General features: G+C 35.1%; 2 protein-coding genes and 1 non-coding gene across 5 annotated transcripts in view; 2 read left to right on the top strand and 1 right to left on the bottom strand.

The window, feature by feature from the left end:
* Positions 1-7,951: 7,951 nt before the first annotated feature.
* On the top strand, positions 7,952-9,711 carry her7 (hairy and enhancer of split related-7). The gene is made up of 3 exons (XM_039662511.2): positions 7,952-8,312; positions 8,412-8,507; positions 8,883-9,711. The coding sequence occupies exons 1-3, from the start codon at positions 8,268-8,270 to the stop codon at positions 9,345-9,347; spliced, it is 606 nt and encodes a 201-aa protein (XP_039518445.2). The 5' UTR covers positions 7,952-8,267; the 3' UTR covers positions 9,348-9,711.
* A 4,923-nt stretch (positions 9,712-14,634) lies between these two features.
* On the bottom strand, positions 14,635-14,768 carry LOC120472501 (small nucleolar RNA SNORA57). Its single transcript, XR_005621047.1, has one exon. It is a non-coding gene; the product is annotated as a small nucleolar RNA SNORA57 (small nucleolar RNA).
* Positions 14,769-15,538: 770 nt separating this feature from the next.
* ganaba (glucosidase II alpha subunit a) overlaps positions 15,539-19,360 on the top strand; it is a 35,992-nt gene continuing 32,170 nt past the window's right edge. The window contains exons 1-4 of one of the 3 annotated variants that reach the window (XM_089129837.1): positions 15,539-15,638; positions 15,964-16,053; positions 16,617-16,725; positions 17,204-17,331. In XM_089129837.1, coding sequence (XP_088985963.1) covers positions 15,619-15,638; positions 15,964-16,053; positions 16,617-16,725; positions 17,204-17,331 — 347 coding nt within the window. In that variant the 5' untranslated portion in view covers positions 15,539-15,618. Of the gene's footprint in view, positions 15,868-15,963; positions 16,054-16,616; positions 16,726-17,203; positions 17,332-19,360 lie in introns of all 3 variants that reach the window. The other 2 variants (XM_039662091.2, XM_089129836.1) reach the window with 2 other exon arrangements.

Raw genomic sequence — 19,360 nt, 5'->3', positions numbered from 1 at the left:
CAAGATTTATTATCACAACAAATTGTCTTTTGTCAAATCAACTTTATAATAATTTATTTAGTTGAGATAACTTATTATTTTGAGTTTCTGATGATTAAATTAATCTCCTTCATTGTATTAACTCACTTTTTCCAGTTCAATCACCTTAAAATTGTAAGGCAAACCAGGTTACTTACTTTTTTAAGTTAAACCAACAATATTTTTTAATCACAATTTTTTTTCTTTTGTCAAATCAACTTAAATAATTTATTTAGTTCAGATAACATATAATTTTGAGTTTCTGATGATTAAATCATTCTCCTTCATTGTATTAACTCACTTTTTCCAGTTCAATCAGCTTAAAATTTTAAGGCAACCAGGTTACTTACTTTTTTACTTTTTTACTTACTTTTTTACAGTGCTGGAAAAAAAACAAAAAACATCTTGGTCGAAATTTCGCCAGCATGCACGAGTTGAGAAATTGGGTTTACCAAGATGGCCTAAACTGGAAAATTGAACAGTTCTGGAGTTTATTAAATAAATGATTATGGCAAATCTTTATTGATGCTTAATCTCAGGTGATAAAATATATTTAGGAGGAGAGTAGGTAGATGAGCCATGCACGTGTCCTCAATAGGCTAAGGGAAATTGTGGCAGAAGTACAATATAAAGTAGCCTAAATTCAGGATGTTTCCTATCATTTTAAATGTTCACAATGCATAAATGATTCTAAAAAGTGTTCCTGTGGGTCAATTTGCCCAAGGTTAGGGGTAAGTTGAGTCAGTGGGTAAGTTGCACCATCTAAATTAATCAGATTCAAACCCATGTGCAATTTTAAAGTTAAAAACTAATATAATAACTAAACTAATTAAATAATCAAATGTCCTTTTACAAATACACTGTAAAAAATATTGTAAGTTTAACTTAAAAAATTAAGTAACCTGGTTGTCTTCAAAGTTCAATGAAATGGAAAAAGTGAGTTAATACAATGAATTGATTTAATCATCAGAAACTCAAAATAATATGTTATCTGAACTAAATAAATTATTTAAGTTGACTTGGCAAAAGAAAAAACGTTGTGATTACAAGTAATGAAAATATTTTTTACTGTGATGCATTTCTTTTCTTAAAGCTATAACAAATATAAACCATCTAAATAAAGTTTAATTTATGCATTTCTGAAACAATATTTTGACCACCAAAGTTGCAACCTTTCCAGAAATAGACTGACAGAGAGTTTGTTTAAATTAAATGTAGTAAGAATCAATATATAAATGCCACTGAAACTAATACACATATTAGATTCTTGGCATAGCTTTTAGGCATGTTTGGCCATTTGGGACTACAGGAGATACGATTATGGTGAAATGCATCTTCTGCTTCTCATCAGAGAAGGATTTATACTTGTACTACCTTTATTCTTCTCTAGAAGACATAGATAATCTGGCCAAGTATACTGCAAGATGGCTTCAGTGGTTTGGTGCTATAGTCGTCTTATTAAACTTACAAATAAGTAAAAGAAAATGTTGCTTTCTGAGTTCTTTTTAGATAACTTAAAACTTTTATAGCAGTTCTTACTTTTTATATAGGCCATAAGTTGCAGTACACACAAAGTTAAAAAGGCCTGGTTTCAGAGGGCTTATGGGATTAGGTTTAATTGTGAGGTTTAAGTAGCTTTTATAAACACACCTTAGAAAAAAAAAACATTACTGGTGTGCATCTTGAGACAAAATAATGGAACTGAAGATTTAGCAGTGCAAGATCCTTTTAAAGAAAAAGGTCAAACATGCATTTTCTGAGACTGAAACCTTGTCTGTGAAATGAGGGGAAATATAGGCCTATTTTAATGGTAATGCCTGAGAAATGATCCTGCACTTTTCTTATTATGCAGAACCTATACCGTAGAGTCTGAGCCTGCTTAAATTATTTCAAATATGGTATAATGAAAAAATTAGCAGAAAGCAGGAACCTTTTTAATGATTTGAAAGTTTTAATAGTGTTTTAATATCCAGTAATAATGTTCTTTATAAAATGGTCCTTGATTCTGATTGGTCAATAGCTGTGCTTTATTCACTGTGCAACACTGCGGTTGTTTTTATTTGAGCTTTCATGCATATCACACACTGGACCGTTGCTGTTCACGGTCAGGGACTATTTTTTTCTAGCGGAAGGAAGGCTTTTAGTGATTTTACTTCATGAAAGTTGCACTAATACATATTTTTTTAACTTTAATATTTTTATTGTGTGGTAACCGTTTTATGAAAGCAATAAGGTACTCGAGGGCTATATCGTGAATAAGTAACGGCTGAAGGGGTCACTCCGCTTCGTGTCGAGCCTACAACGCCTTTCAGCCGTTACTTATTCGCGATACCTTATTGCTTTCCATAAGTAGCTGAATATTAATCTGATTAAATACGACCCCATTTCCAGAAAAGTTGGAACATATTATAGAATCCAATTAAATCGAGAATGTGTCATTTGTTAATTCTCTGTAACCTTTATTTAACTGACAAAAGTATAAAAAACAAACTTTTGTGTAAAAGTACAAGTAGTTTTGTACTGACCAATGTAGCCCTCAAACCGTATTCACTTTGATCCTGTAATTGTGGACAAATGTGGGCACAGATAACTCAGGTGTGATCTTAATTTTTATTTATTATTAATGTTATATCACTGTCTTCGATAAAGTTTTGTATATCCATTTATGGTGTTTTTTTATTTTGTTGGTATTTTTGAATTTATTCACTTCACAATATTTTCTATGTAAATTATTTATATGTAAATTAATTACTATGTATTTTTTTTTTTTTTTTAGTTTTTCTCACTACATTAAAATATCATTCCAATAAGTTCTTAGAGCTAAAACCTAAAGATGAAGTGACTTTGCTGTCACCTATTTTGGCTTATTTTAGAATGCTCTAAATTACAGTTTTTCCCATTCATTTCTATGGGTGCCCATTTCTATTACAGTTCACCTGCTTTAAACTGTTAACCTTCAAATGGTCTTCGTTTCCTGTTTACACTTCTGGGCTTCAGGGTCTATACGACCCCAACAATTGATTGAGTAATTATACAAAAAATATAAATTTTTAATCATACAAATAATATATCATTTTTTTTTGTTTACTTCTCATCTATTCATTAATGCTGTGCTATTCTGTGCACTAATGCTATTCAACATTGCATTTTTGCTCTGGTACTAGGCCTTCATTTCTGTGTAAAAATTGTCAGATTTATGCCGGATTTTTTTTTTTTTTTTTTTTTTTTTGACACATGCATGAAGAAAATATATTTAGGGTTTTTTTTCACATTTCCCATTCATTTCAATGTGGGGTGATATTGACCCCGAAGACCAGAAGTGTAAACTTTTTTTTTACATACCTTCAGAACAACCGAATCAAGCTCAGTTTTTTGTGTGTATAGATAATGTATGAGAAGTCACAAAATCTTATTCCACGGAGATGAAGGGAATCTTTTTTTATTAAGTAAAAGTCGATTGGGGTCGTATAGACCCCATGACCCGATTTTTTTCACTTTTATTTTGCCTCTGTCCCAACTCTTTTGGAGTTTGTTTCAGCAATCAAAAAGTGTTTGATGCAGTTGGTCAGAGAAAATATTGGAAATCCTTTCTTTATGCGTTTGTCAGTTAATTCAAGAGAATTAACAAATTACAGATTCTTGATTTTATTACATTTTACAAAATGTCCTAATAACCTTTCTGGCAATGGGGTTGAACTTAGATATCTTCATATATAGAGAGTGTATTTTGATGTAATTGATTGGCAGTTTCTCTCTGCATGTGTAAAAGAACTTATGTTCACAAAAGATACCATTATAAATGGACAGTATACGAGCCCTTCACAATGTTAAAAAGAAAATGTGATATGAAGTCATGGCATATGTTTTGTGAATGGGCATGTAAGTAATATTTGAAAACTATGGATCAAATTGAATATCTCTTCTTGCTTAGTGGAGAAGAGGAGAACAAATATCCTTAACTGGTTTCACTCGAAAAAATGAAAAGGAAATGGGTAATAAGGGAACAGTTACCAGTTTAAAGGTTTATATTTAGCATATATTAAGAATAGCACTTGCTGAGAGTGTGAAGTTGAGTGGTTGAGCCCCAGAAAACCAGTTTTTTTTTTTTTTTTTTTTTTTTTTGACAATTACAGATTAACAACAACAAAAAGCAATAAAGAAACCGAACTCCGACACACATAACACAAAAAAACTGTGACTGTATGTTTACGGATCAAAGAAAACCCCAGTTTGGTTCATACGTTTTATCTGAATAGTCTTGATGGAAAGGCACAAGAAACCCTGATATAAGCATTCTTTATAATGTGTGTAGGCTATGTGTCAAGACTCAAGATACTTTTAAAAAATATTTTTAGGCTACTAATGATGAATAGCTATATTTACTTCCCCCCTATATAGGCCTATATGTTATAATTTCAGGGCCGGTTTTACTGAGTGCTATGGAGCGGTTCCCGTGGGAAACTGTATTAACACAGGGCACATGTCATTCGTGCTTTTATTCTTATGGGTCCATTGACACATTTTGTTCACACCAAACGTGTGTCGATGAACCTGTTTGGACAAACGACCCGTTGCCCGCCTCCTGCTGGCATAAAATTATACATATCTATAGATTTATAAATTGCTCCACCGGTGTGTTTAGCATGGAAGCCCTTTGATTAAAAAATGTATAATTTTGCTTTGGAAAGTCATAATTATGTGATGAAAAAAAAATCGAAATATGGAGTTTTATCGAATTTTCTTCTCATAAGTATGACCCTTTTTTATCTAATATGACATTATGTCATTATTTCTAATTTTCTTCTCATTATCATGACTTAGTATGACATAGCCTAATAATGATTTACCAGAGCATGTTTTTTTTTTTTTTTTTTTTTTTTTTTATGGCGGAAACGGGCTTTTTGTACAGTGCAAACTTGCCATGCACGGCGAACCTGCCGGTGTGTTGTCAAACTTGTTGGTTTGATTTAATCTGGTTTGGTTTAATGAGTTTCATAAAATTATAAATGTGATTTTTGGAATTTGGAACAACAACATATGGTTAACGCTATAATTTTTGTTGTAAGAGACAACATCCCAGCAAACAAATTTAGGTTCTGGGAACGTTAGTTTTTGGTTCCCAGAACAATAGCCTACTAGAACTTTCCCTTAAGGTTAAGGGAACGTTCCCGGAACATTCTACTTACGTTATAAAAATGGAACCTAAAATAACCTACATGGAACGTTCCTATAACGTTCTTGTTTGATTCTCAAAACATAACCTCATGGTACCATTCGGGAACGTTAATCAAGCTTTTCTGTCATGGGATATCACACAACAGTGTTTTAAAAAAGTTTTATTTTGCGCGCTTGCGTAAACATGTAAATCTCGACAATACCTACAGACAATCGGAAGAGTGTTATGATGGGAACCAGCTATTAAGCTCTCTCTCCGAGTAACACGCACTGCTCACACACCTCAGCTCTTTTTATTACCTGTCAGAATTTGTACATTATTAGCCGAGCGCAGAGACGGTTCCCACGCTTCTCTCCAATAAACACGAGAACACACGGCACGGCAGTCTGCGTTCACACACACTCTTCACTTTCATCACCTTGGCAATGTTTGTGATATTGAAGTTATTGGGTTGATATTATTTTTTAAAGACTGTATATAGGCTGTCGAGACTTTTCAAAAATGTCTGCCTTTATTCTTATTGTATTTAGCGACACCCATTAGACATTTGCACTCAAAAGGCCGAGATTAAAGCAACTGGCACGCGCAGGGCCATTAAAGCGCGCGAGGGTTGATGTGTTTGCGCGCATAAGAATGAGAAAGGCGCAGGTGAGACCAGACGGCCTCTCTGGGGATATTAGCATACTTTTGGTATACGCATGCCTACCTATATTATAGATATTGAGCAAAAATAATAGAACGGTAAACAACAATGCGAAATTATTAAGTTCAACGCTGTAATAAAGGCAGAAAAGCCTATTACAGATTTCGTTTGAGTAATTTCGGGTCGGGTTGTTTCTTGGGAACCCCAAGAACTTACTTACAGTGAGATCATTATTTTCCAAACGGGCAACAGAAACTCACAATATGCAGTGCTGCATCGCCTAAATTGAGAATTAAAGGCTAAACTTGCACAAAGGGCACAAATTGTGTAAATATTTAACATTCGCCGCAACAGGCGAATTGTTTGAGAAGTGTTATGATGGGAACGCGTTTTAGCCACGCTCTCGCAGTAACACGAACAACTTACACCTCACCTATAGGAACATGGATCACACCTCGGTCCTGTTTTATTACCTGTCGGGATTTTAGCTATCACTGGACAGAGACGTTCCCACGCTACTCTTCGAGAAACATTATAACACAGCCTGCGTTCACATATAGTCTCCATTTTTATCACTTCCATGCGTGTTTTTGACATTTTGCATCAGGTCAGGAACTTTCTGCTACCGATAGAAGGCGTGGAGATAGAATATCTCCATAGATAGAAAACACTCGTGTAGACATAATCACATTTGTCAAATTCATCTCCATTTTAGGCATATTTTAGCGAAGCGTATCCAGTGAACTATAGACCCAGCAAATAAGTTTAGATTCTGGGAACGTTCTGGGAATGTTAGTTTTGGTCCCCAGAACGTTCCTAGAACTTTCCCTTAAGGTTATTCTCCTTACGTTATAAAAATGGAACACAAAAATAACATGGAACGTTCCTGTAACGTTCTTGTCTGGTTCTCAAAAAAGAACCTCATGGGACCATTCGAGAACGTTCTGTGTTTGCAGGGCACGTGCTGTCCTCGCATTACAAAATCCTTACTCGATCTTTAAAGCTTTGATTACTTTTTGCGCTAAGAAAGGATGTATGCCATCTTCAGAACATTAATGAGCAAGAGTCTATTTACATAGTGATTTCAGTTAAATGAATAATGCACACGCACGCTTTCACATGCACACGTGGATGACTGCAGTCCACGCGCGCGCATTGTTCACAGGCGTGAAGTTGGCACGCGGCACGAGACCTACAGAATTATAAAGAGGTGTGAACACACGTCACCTTGCTCTCCCCCTGAGATTTCTACACATTTTATTGTACCCAGATGGTTAGGCTACTGCGACTGTGACTTTTTTGAGCAAAACAAATCCACAAAGCGTGGATTGGCACGCGCTTATTATTACGCACAGCAGTCCTCGTGTTTCTTTATAGCCTAAAGCTATTCTAGCTAAATTTAAGTTGTTTATTTTTTATAAAATGGATAACTGCGACTTTAAGTTCAGTTTAAACAATGCGCGTTTGAAGCCTTGCATTATCAATAAACGCAATCCCGTCGTGCGTCAATGTAGTAAGATCCAACTGGACTCAGCCTCGGCAACCTTATGCTATTCAAATAATAATATGAACATTCTGATAATGCATTTCATATTCCAGAATAGTTAATAATAGTTGTTTCTGCTGTTTTATGCAACTTTGGGGTGGCTTGTTCATAACATCACTGCAACATGCAGATTGTTGTTGATTTCTTTTTCTTTTTTTTTTTTTTTTTTGGTACAATTATGCGAAAACGTCCAAAATAGGCAAAATTCCAACAGTGGAACTATGACTCTTGACATTAAAAGAAAGCTCTTCTCCTTTTATTGTTATAATGGCGTCTGTGTCACCAGCGGCGCGTGCTGGGCTATTGATATGCATATTTACTGAGGCGCGCACGTGCCCACGGAAGTGTTAGCGAGAGTGTGCCACCGGTGCTTTTCATCTAAAATCGGCCTGAATGCCTTCAACCAATTCAGTGGAGATTATATGTTAGCTAACTACAGCAATAGGTACAAAATAAGAAGCTATTTGTAATAAATATGTAGACAACAGTCTACCCAGAACGCGATATTAGCCTAGCTACTCCGATGCTTTCGACTTCAGCAGTGTCAGTGGTTCATATTAAAAGTCCACAGCTTATAGCTATGATCTTCAACATTACAATACGTTTTAATAGTATAGCATAGCCTATATACTTGTAGTGTTTTGTTTTTAGCTGGGAACAAACTGCACGAGAGCATTGCGCGTTCAGGTTCAGCCTGTGACAGATAGTGGGCGTGGTTTCGTGGCCACGCACCTGGAAGCCTATAAATTCCCGAGCTCAGTGTCAGACCTGCATGTCACTGTCTGCGCGCTCGAGGAGAGATCTTTACCCAGCACACCTCAAAGAAGACTCGGATCTTTACTGGATCGCCACTGTTATAAACCATTGTTTGCAGCATCCGTGCGATGAAAATCCTTAAAGGGACTGAGACCGTTAAAATGGACAGAAAGGTAAATATTTATTTCTGCATGAATCTCAAAGTCTAACAATGCAGCCTGGCATAAGCTTGTAAACCTCGACCTGTCCACTGATACTAATGTTTTCTGCAGCTGTTGAAGCCTGAGGTGGAAAGAAGGAGAAGAGAAAGAATGAATCGGAGTTTGGAGAACCTGCGAACTCTTCTTTTGCAAGGCCCTGAGCACAATGTAAGAGTAGCATGCTTTTTCATTTCTCAAAATGATAAGCTTAATAATAAAGCTTCCAAATATAGAAGAACCATTTGCACACTGTCAAGATTTGTAATCACAACATTTTTTCTTCTTGTCAAATCAACTTAAATAATTTATTAAGTTCAGATAACTTATTATTTTGAGTTTCTGATGATTAAATCAATCTCTTTCGTTGTATTAACTCACTTTTTCCAGTTCAATCAACTTAAAATTTTAAGGCAACCAGGTTACTTATTTTTTTAAGTTAAACCAACAATCTTTTTTATATAAAGAACCTTTTGCAATGTTAAAGGTTCTTCATTAAGAGTTCCCTGTGTTTGCTTGGTCTAAATCCTCCTCTTTGATTTTCAGAGTCCTTCACAAAGAAGACTAGAGAAAGCGGAGATCCTGGAATACACCGTTCTGTTTCTGCAAAACTCTGTCGCTCAGGCCAAAGCAAAGGATGTGGAGAGAGAAGAGAAACATCAGTTCGTGGACGGCTTTTCTTCATGTCTTCAGAGAGCGGCCCGTTTCCTGTCGGATGAAGGTGATTCCCACGGACTGGAGGCTTCCGTCTCAGAGACGATGCGTCACCGTCTGACTCGACCCTGCATGTCGTCCAGCGTCAGACTGCCGCTCAGGGTCCAGAACGCCTCCAGAACGCATGTTCCAGATTCACAGAACTCTGTTTGCAAACAAGGACTTCCATCCGCTTGCAGGAACATTGTGCCAGACTCTAACAGGTTTGCCTCCTCAAACACACAGCACGCGACGGGCCGGCTCGACTCTCAGCAACAAGCAGCGGTCAGTCTGACGGTCTGGAGACCCTGGCCTTGAGAGAGATCAAGGCTGAGACATGGACTCAAAAACATCGGGCTTGTGTAATAATCAGACATGGTTCATCTGCAGAGAGACATGTTCATTTCCAAAAAAATCTAATGTTGTGTAATGATTTCGACATCTCATTGGAAATGTGTAAATAGTGTATTATAAACATGGCAATATATTTTTTACACAGATGTTTTTTTTTTTCCTTTTTCTTTGCATGATCTGTACTGGGTGTATGATCATTTGTAATACATATCTGATGTATGTATTTATCTATTTTGCACATTTATTTATTCATGATGGCATTCCATTTTATGCTCAGATTTATAGGTGTGTATTTTGGAGATTTAAGCGAATACATTCCATCATTAAAATTTTTAAAATGAATCGTTTGTGTTTTTTTCCCTTCTAAATAATATTAAATGTTGATGTTTTAATGATCGCTTTGTGCACGCGCCGCTTTGATCACGGAAGCCTTTGAAATGCGCGCGCGAGTGTGAATGTCGGAGGCGAATATCTGGCACACTTCTACAAGACTTCTGTTCACACACCTCTGCTTCCTCTGCTCGTTTGTCTGCTCAGGTAATGAAGAAACAGTGTGAAAGGCGCCACGTGCCTTGGCACCTTGACGGAGACATCCGCGTAAACAAAGATGTGCTAAAGCCCATTGACTTGCCGTAGGCTATATAAAGTGTGTGTGTGTGTGTGTGTGTGTGTACAGTCTGACGCACGACTTTGGATAATTTTTTACTCTAGTTATGGGCTATAGTTTGTATCAAATTGACGTTTTTTAAAAATATGCACGAGCATAGTCTATGAGAAGAACACTTGAGCAGCATGTGGAGAGAAATTGAGGATTAAAACTCGCTCTTGTGAGTTTATTCCACTAAACTGGTGTTTAAAAGCTCCTAGACATCTGAGAGATGCTAATGACTGGACAAAAGGCTGAAGTGAACCTGGTTTAACACGTCTTGGGCTCTGGATTTTGTCTCGTAAGTGTGAAGCCCACACGACTCAACGACTGGCACGCGCATTTCCATCCGTTTGAACCAGAGAAGCGTGATTTTTTTTACACAATAAACCTTATTGTGGCCAGGGAATGAAGGTCAGATGTCTTTCCCACGCTTCACGCTTTTAGGTTTTTTTTATTTCCCTCCAGTCATTAAACCGTTCAAACGGCTTGTTTCCCAAAAATAAATAGCCTATATAACCTAATCTGTGGTTATTTTAGAAAAATGTTACAATAACGGTTAAAAGTTTGGAGTAAAACATTTTTTATGTGTGTGAAGTCTCACGGTCCCAAGGCTGATCAAAAATACAGTAATGTTGAGATTACAAATGAATAATTAAATGTAATAATTTTCAGCCTCATTAGTGTCTTCGGTGTCACATGATCCATCAGAAATCATTCTAATATGATGATTTGAAACATATATTATTATTATCAATGTTGAAATAGTTTGATGAATGGAAATTTCAAAAGAACAGCATTTATTTGTGTTACGTCTCCTTCTCCTGATATGAGTAAGACGAACATAAACAAATAAACACAACAGTTTTGGTCTCTGTTTTTAATATAAATCTTTTGTAACATTTTAAATGTCTTTATAGTGTCAATTTGTCATCATTTTAATGCATTCTCATTTGCTGAATAAAAGTTTTTTTTTTTTTTTTATCTTACCCCAAACTTTTGAATGGTATTCCGGTTTCCACAAAACTGTTTTCAACATTGATAATAATCAGAAATGTTTCTTGAGCGGCAAACAAGCATGTTAGAATTATTCAGCTTTACATAACAGCAATGAATGTAAAAAAAAAAATTAAAGTCTCAATTTATTTGATCAAAATAGAGTAAAAACCAAAAAAATGAGATATATTATTATAATTTTAAATCACAGTTTTTGAATATGAATTTATATGTAGGCCTATATATCCTATATAGGCCTAGATGCAATCGAAATTATTTAAAGACTTTCAGCTGTTAGCAATCAAATCAAACAAAAATTTAAATAGCTTACAACATGTTGCAAGTGTTTAAACTGCATCTTTTAATGACTTCTGCAGTCTCAAAATGATTCAACCCCTTCATTGGAAAGCATCTTTAGTACTTAGTTGAACACCCTTTTGCTGTAAAGACCAATTGTAATGAGATATATAATCAGACAGCAGCTCCTGGCAGCGTTTCTGAGGAATCTTAGCTCATTCCTCATGCGCAATGGCGTCCAGTTCACTAATATTCTTGGGTTTGCGTGCTGCAACCTCCTTGGGGTTCAAGTCAGGTGACGACGATGCAACTGTAAAATCATCCAGGACTTCTTCTGCTGAAACCAAAAGAATTTGAGGTATGCATGGGATCATCTCAAGGGTCTATAATGGCTCCCTTAATTGCTATTCAATTTATATATTAATGAGATATTCAACGTATCAGATCTATTCAAATTTGTATTATTTGCTGACGATAACAACATATTTTATTGATATCTACTAGACTTATAAAGGATGTAAATCAGGAGCTAAATTTAAAACATGGTTGGATTTAAACAAATTATCTCTCAATCTAAATAAATCAAAATTGATCATGTTTGGCAATTATAAGGAAAATCATGAATTACTGATAAATATAGCCTAAATGGTATTAAAATTGAAAAAGTAACAGAAATTAAATTCTTGGGAATCACGATAGACAGCAGAGCTGGAAATCACACATTGGACACATACAAAGGAAGATATAAAACAATTGCAATTATAAATAAAGCTAAATATGTTTTAAATTACAATGCGCTGTATATATTGTTTTCCAGTCTTATTTTGCCATATAACTTATGGAATTGAGCTCTGGGGCAATAATTATAAAACACCCCCATATTAGGCTACTCCAAAAACGAGCAATCAGAGTTATCTATAAAGTAGATTTACGAATTTAATTGATTTTTATACAGCACAACTTGTGTGTAAGCAAATCGGGTTTTACTACACAGTAAATATTCAAAAACCTTTCATAAAAAGAGGCTGTTACAATTTGAGAGGTTATGGTCAACTTAAAGTATACCGGCTTTCACAACAGTGTGTGTCTGTGTGGTGCCAGGCTTTGGAACAACCTGAGTGCCCAACTCAAGCAGTGCCCATTCATTTATTAATTAATTTATCAATTTAAATCAATGTATAAACAAGTCTGTTTAAGTAGCTACAGGATGGAAGAACATGCTTAAACGTGGCCGCTGCAGAATATTCTATTTATGTGGTATCTGTGACTGGTAAACTAAATAGAAAAATAAGATAATAATATTATAATTCAATTATTTATGATTACGATCAATTGTGGCCACTAAATACATTGAACACACTATAAAGAAACGCTGATCCATAGCGCCGAAAAGTTCCAGTTTAGTTTCATCGCTCCATGCAGAAGAGGATCCCAAAACTTCAGTGGTGAAAACTGTGCCCCCTAGTGGAATTACAAGAAAAACGACAATGTCTAGAATAGATATTCACAAATATCCCTTTTTTTTCTTTTGCATGGTCTGTCTGTATAGGTGTATGGTCATTTGTAATATCAATCTGATGTACATATTTATCGCACACTTTTCGCACATTTATTTATTCATGACATGCACTTGTGCTTATGCTCAGATATATTTGTATATTTTGGAGATTGAAAAAGGCCTAGGCTACATTAATATCATTAAAATTTTCAAAAGAATTAGTATCGTATTTTTCTCTTCATTCCATCATAACAGAAATGCAATCGCTGCATGTCTTATTTATTAAATTGAACAAAGAACCCAGACGAAATGTAGGTCTACATCATTAATGCTTTTTGGCTAAGTCAGCACTCTTGGCATATTGGATCTTTTGGTCTCAGTGTAATATAAATCAGTTTAAATATATGGGACATCCTCATAGCTTTTGTAAATCTGGGACATTTTCCAAGTAGACAGTAAAAAAAATTGTGTAAACCTTTAAGGATATAGGTTTGACAAGGTTTGAATATGAGTCTAAGTTTACAGTAGCCTTTTAAGTCTTTATTAAAGATAAACAAATATTACTGAAATATACATTAAACCATGCATCATGTAGCCACGTACACAACACTAAATTTCCATTGTGTATGCTAACATGGATAAAACGCATGTGTTTCTACCCTTCATTCACTGTTACGGAGCAAAAATGTGCAATAAAAGACCATCTACAATAAATACAAAGCCAGATTAAGTTGTGCTGCTCATCTAAAATTTTAATTCCAAAGCAACAAAATGTTTATGATCAAAATAACCAACAATGATGTTGAAAAACCATTGTAAACTTCCCCACAACTGAAGATCCTGCACTTTTTATTCTTAAAATACCACAGTTCTCAAAGAAAATCTGGCATGTTGAGAAGAAATTTTAAAGGCATTTTTATAATATAACTTTGAGATGTAAAGAAAGAACGTAATGCAACGCTGTTCAAAGTATGGCTGGGACATTAAGATTGCAATACACAAAATGAAGTGCAAGTTACTGCACAAATTAAGTTCAAATAGGAGAAAAAAAATAATGTCATTTAACAGAGCCTAAATGAAATCCACCCAAGAATAATTTATTCACATGGTCTAAACCTGTACGAGTTTCTTCTGGTGAACATATTTTGAAGAATGTTGGAAATCAAAAACTTGACTGTTGCCATTGACGTTTTTAAAAAGGAAAGTCAATGGCTAGTCAGCTGGTTACCAACATTCTTCAAAATATCTTGTGTTCAACAGAAGAAACTTATACGGGTTTGAAACAAATTCAGAGCAAAAAAAAAAATTATAATTTTGTTTAACCACCCCTTTAAATGCAAATAAATGCGACCTATCCGGTCACTGAAAATGAACGAATCCCAATACACATTACGCAGTTAAATAGTTTATTGAAAATATTATTTACAAAATACAGAAAACATAGGGCGGTTTGGCCGCACTGCAAAGAAACAAAAGGGAGGTCCGTGTGCTAACAGACTTCTAAACTACTAACCAATACTCACAAGTATTATAACGACAATTTAACGTCTAACCTTAACGTTACATACAACAGACGGCATTTATTAGACCGTAGATATAATATAAATATATAAGAGCGACTAATCCAATGCCTGTGGAAACCAAACAAATTAAAGATTCTTTAGAGTAACGTTAGCTTCACTTCAAGCAGATTCGACACTGGTGCCACGAGGAGAAGCAGAAGCCTGTGAAAAAAATAAGAACTTAAAATTAGAAGTTACAGGACAATGTTTATTCTTAAGTTTAACATCTTGAACATTAGCCTTAAAGCGAAAGCGTGTTCCAGTGATTGAGGATAGAACCAGCCGATGGGAAACATGCTGGTACCGAAGACATTGCACTGGGTCTAGTCTCCCTCCATAACATACACACAAGAGTATTACAAACGCGAGCATGCCAAGAATGGAGGTTTGTCAGTCAAAATAACAGTCATAAAACTTTAATCTCAGATACTACTCGTCAGGAAAAAATTAAAAATAATCTAAGAACTCGTATGATGAGTTTACATACCACTGAACTCCTTTCCCAACAGCTGCAGCAGACACGAGAGAAAGAAAAATGGCGACTCCTGTCTTTTTATACCAGCTGTGTGTGACGTCATATCTGCGCTGAAGGAAACATCCAATCATCTGACGCCTCGAGTGGAAAACGGAGAAACGTCACAAGCTAATAACACTCAAATTTTTATGTCTCAAAATAATATTTCAGTTATTCTCGCCACAGTTATTCGTTTTCTTTGGAATAACTGTAATAATTCTCAATAAGAGGACATCCTTGTTTCTTGAAAACTGAACCATGCATGCAGATGTTTAACAAATGATGGTTATTTATTTAACTATGATTTTATTTAAAGATAAGGATTTCAAGTTTCTAGGAAATAATTGAATCAAGTTTTCAAGGCCATCTCTTTGGAAATTTGTATGCGTTTCAGAAACAATAAAAGCGGCTCAATGATTTCTGTTTGTCCCAGAACTGTGATTTGTTCCTCGGTTACAAAACTAGGTCTTTATTTTTTTAACCATATTACCTCTTTTCCATCCATCTTATTGGAACAACATTTTTGATCATAATCAGTGATCGTTTATCTGGTCACTCGCTCAATTTTTTTTCTTAACAAATAAAATCAAAGAAATATCTGCACACTGTGTAAATTAGGGTAAAATAAAAATAAAAAATCGCGATTGGTGCAGTCAAAATTGCTGATAAAGTCAACTGATTGGACGGACGCGCGCGGAGGGCAAAGTTCACACGGAAGCAAGATGGCGGCTTCCTGTGACAGGTATTCTGTATTGCTCTTGCAGGGTAATAGGATTATGTGTGACTAAAATCAAAGACACAGCTATTTGAAATCCTCATTTTACCGTTCGAGTGATTTGAATACTTAAATCGCTTTACAGTCTTTGTGAGTTATTCCTCACTATGTCTAAAATCCTTCCTTCCAAAAAACTAACGTTACTGTTGTGGTACCAGAGTACCCCGATGAATCATCGTTTTATCTATAGTAAAGGGTTTGTCTGATTTTAATATCATTTAAAAGCGTTAGCAACCGTGTCCGTACAGGTTATTGTATTTATCCTTTGTGAACTCATGGTATTGTCTTTCAGTGTGTTGCTGATTCTGCTGTTGTGTCTGAGCGCGGCTCAGGCTGTGGATCGCAGCAACTTTAAAACATGCGACCAGAGCAGCTTCTGCAAGTGAGTATGACGAGTCCACTAAATATAAACTGAATATACGGTATAAATTACACGAAACAGAGGATATCTGAAAAGATTAGTGCGGTGTTCTCATGTGATGCGTGTTACTTTTCTAAGCGCTGCTCAGGATGGACCAATCACAGTGGTTTGTTTGTGACGCCAAAATCGTCTAGGAACTTTTCACTTGCTATCATATGTGTTTCCTATCTTTGAAATTAATACACGAGGATAGTTGTACTTTTTAGTTTGCACATCTCTCAAATTTTAAGAGAAATCATCGTCACACAATAGAAGATTTCACTCACTGAGCCAGCAAGCGCCCCCTGTAGGAAGACTATTAATGAAACTTGACAACATTGCTTCCATACTTTTATGAATTTTGATACAATGAGTTCTGGTGTAAGCTATCCTTGGTTCAAAAGTGTGGAAGCTTGTTTCCGCCTTGAAATTATAACTGCCAAAGCCTTTTCATCAGATACAATGTTTTTCCATATCCACATTGAGTCCACATTCAAAATGAGGCACAGATGTCCCATATCTGATGTTTTTCTGTGTGTGTGTAGGCGTCAGAGGGAGCTGAAGCCTGGTCTGTCTCCGTACAGAGCTCTGCTGGACACACTGGAGCTGAGCGACTCCAGAATCACCCTGCAGCTCATCAATGACAACAACAAGGTCACAAAATATACCAAAGCAGAGTTGTTAACCAATAATAACAACAGCCTGTCAGTCACATGAGATCGCAGAAATAGAAAATGACAATGCTCCAATCATTTCATGATGGACAAAAATCTGCCCTACATGTTTTCCTGTTGTAGAAGCCATTTCACACATGTTCATTACAATAAGGAAGGAAATGCCATTTGTAAGATATAACTTGGGGTGGGAAATTTGATTTGATTCCCCTAAATTAAAAGGTAGCTACTCTGTGGAGTTTAATTGTAAACAAACAAGTTTACATTCATTCTCATGTTCTTAAAAATATGTGGAAAGCATTTCCTTCCCCATTTATGATTAATTAACATCATGATAAATATCGATGTCGTATGAAATGGACAAAAGTGTTATGATGATATTTTTTGGCCATATCACCCAGCCCTGTGTTGTTCTCTTTACTAAGTGTGAGAGAGTTGAGATTGTTGTTTGTTTGTAGGTTCGCTTGTTGCTTGAGCTGTACAGACTGCAGGGGAACATGACTCGGGTGAAGATTAATGAACTCAAACCACTAAAGCCCCGTTACGAGGTTCCAGATGTGCTCATCTCTGATCCTCTTACTGAACCGTAAGTCAAATCTACTCGCACCATCAGAACGGCTTTTTCTGTATGTACATTAGTGTTTCTCAATGGAGGCGTTCGTGGTGTTTATTTTATTTAATTATTATTATTATATATATATTTAATTATATATATATATATATATATTAGTTTATCAAATTTGTCAAAGAGTTACAGGCTGAAACTTGTGACTACTTGCAAAAAAAAAAGGGTATGCTTGATTTTAGAATTTTTTTAAAATAATATTTTAATGTAAAAATTCTTGTATAATAATAAATGCTGTATTTTTTCTGTTTATTTGCTATCTATTTTATTATACTTGTGTATCTCTTGTATTTTTGTAATTCAGCATAATTACCCCAGTTTTCAGTGTCACATGGTCATTCTAATATGCTGATTTGCTGCGCATGAAACATTTCTGATTATTAATGTTGAAAAAAGTTGCATTTCTTCAGATTTTTGTGGAACCTGTGATGTATTCGATGAATAGAAAGTTCAAAAGAATGAAAAATCTATTATAAATGTCTTTGCGGTCACTTGATTTATTTGAATGCATCCTTGTTGAATAGAAATATGTATTTATTATTATTAAAATTTGTATTATACTACGGTATTTTTTTTATTATAAAGATCTTGCGGGTTTACATTGGAGACACATTTTTCTCACATTTATCTGCAAACACACATTTGCATAATGACTCAAAAACAGAAATAAAATGTGAATTATGCTTATTAATTATGCACTTTTCCTAATTACATTTTGTCCGAGAACAAAAGAAGATTAGTAGTATTGCCCCACATACATGTAGATCTTTTTGTGATTTGCATGAAGACAAAAACACAATACATGAAACTATATACATGTGGATATAAATATTAATTTCTATTTAAAAAATTACCCCAAACTTTTGAATTGTGTATCACTTATCCCACAAAAATGGGAAGCAGCACTACAGTCTTCAATAAGAAATGTTTTTTTGAGCAGCAAATCAGCTTGTTTGAACCATCTATTTAATGTTTTAAACTATATTCAAATAGAAAAGTTGTTCTCAGTCAACAACTTTAAAGGCCCTTGCACACTGAGTCCGACATTTTCGTATGCGGTTTTTTTTTTCGTATTTGAGATTTGATGTCACCATTAAAACTGCGCACCACAGATGCGAAAAACGCAGAAAATCGAACCCGATTTGATTTTTTTTTTTTTGATGGACAAAAGTTTCCGAGGCAGTGTGCAAACGTGATTGACATAACGTATTTATTTTTTAATAAATTAATTTCAGACTCAGTGTGCAAGGTCCTTAAAGGGATAGTTCACTTTGAAATTCATTTTTGGTATGTTTTATCTTACCTCAAGGGCATCCAAGATGTAGGTGTTTTTGGTTCCACAGTAGTTTCAATTTTAATATTTTTAGGTCAAACCGTTCTTGTCTGTCAGTCATATAATGGAGGTCTATGGTCACCACCTCAAAGAGCATGCACAGAGAAGTCCAAATTAAACATGATTTAATGACTCGTAAATGTAAGTACACATTGATGGCCTAAGACACGAAATGAGTGGTTTGTGTGAGAAAAAGAACAGTATTTATATCGTTTTTACCTTTTCACAAAGCGCTCAGATCACTTGGACGTGGCTGTGGTTACAAGAAGTAAAAACGATATAAATACTGTTCGTTTTCTCACACAAACCGCTCGTTTCGTGTCTTAGGCCATTTACGAGTCATTAAATCATGTTTAATTTGGACTTCTCTGTGTATGCTCTTTGAGGTGGTGACCATAGACCTCCATTATATGACTGAAAGACAAGAACGGTTTGACCCAAAAATATGTAATATTTTTCAAATGTACTAAATTGCAAGAAATGAAAGAAAAGACATTTAAAGTATATTTCACTTGCTTATCATCAGTACATTCAGCCACACACTTCAAAAAGATAGTAAAAGCAATTATGAAATGACTTAAGATGCGCTACTTTAGTAGGTCAAAAACACTCTAAATTCAAGATAGTTGCATTTAATGTAAATTTAAACTACATTCA

Source organism: Pimephales promelas, chromosome 4 (genome assembly GCF_988280905.1).
Source record: "Pimephales promelas chromosome 4, fPimPro1.hap1.1, whole genome shotgun sequence".
NCBI classification, from domain to species: domain Eukaryota; kingdom Metazoa; phylum Chordata; class Actinopteri; order Cypriniformes; family Leuciscidae; genus Pimephales; species Pimephales promelas.
This window is presented reverse-complemented; position numbering and strand designations above follow the sequence as displayed.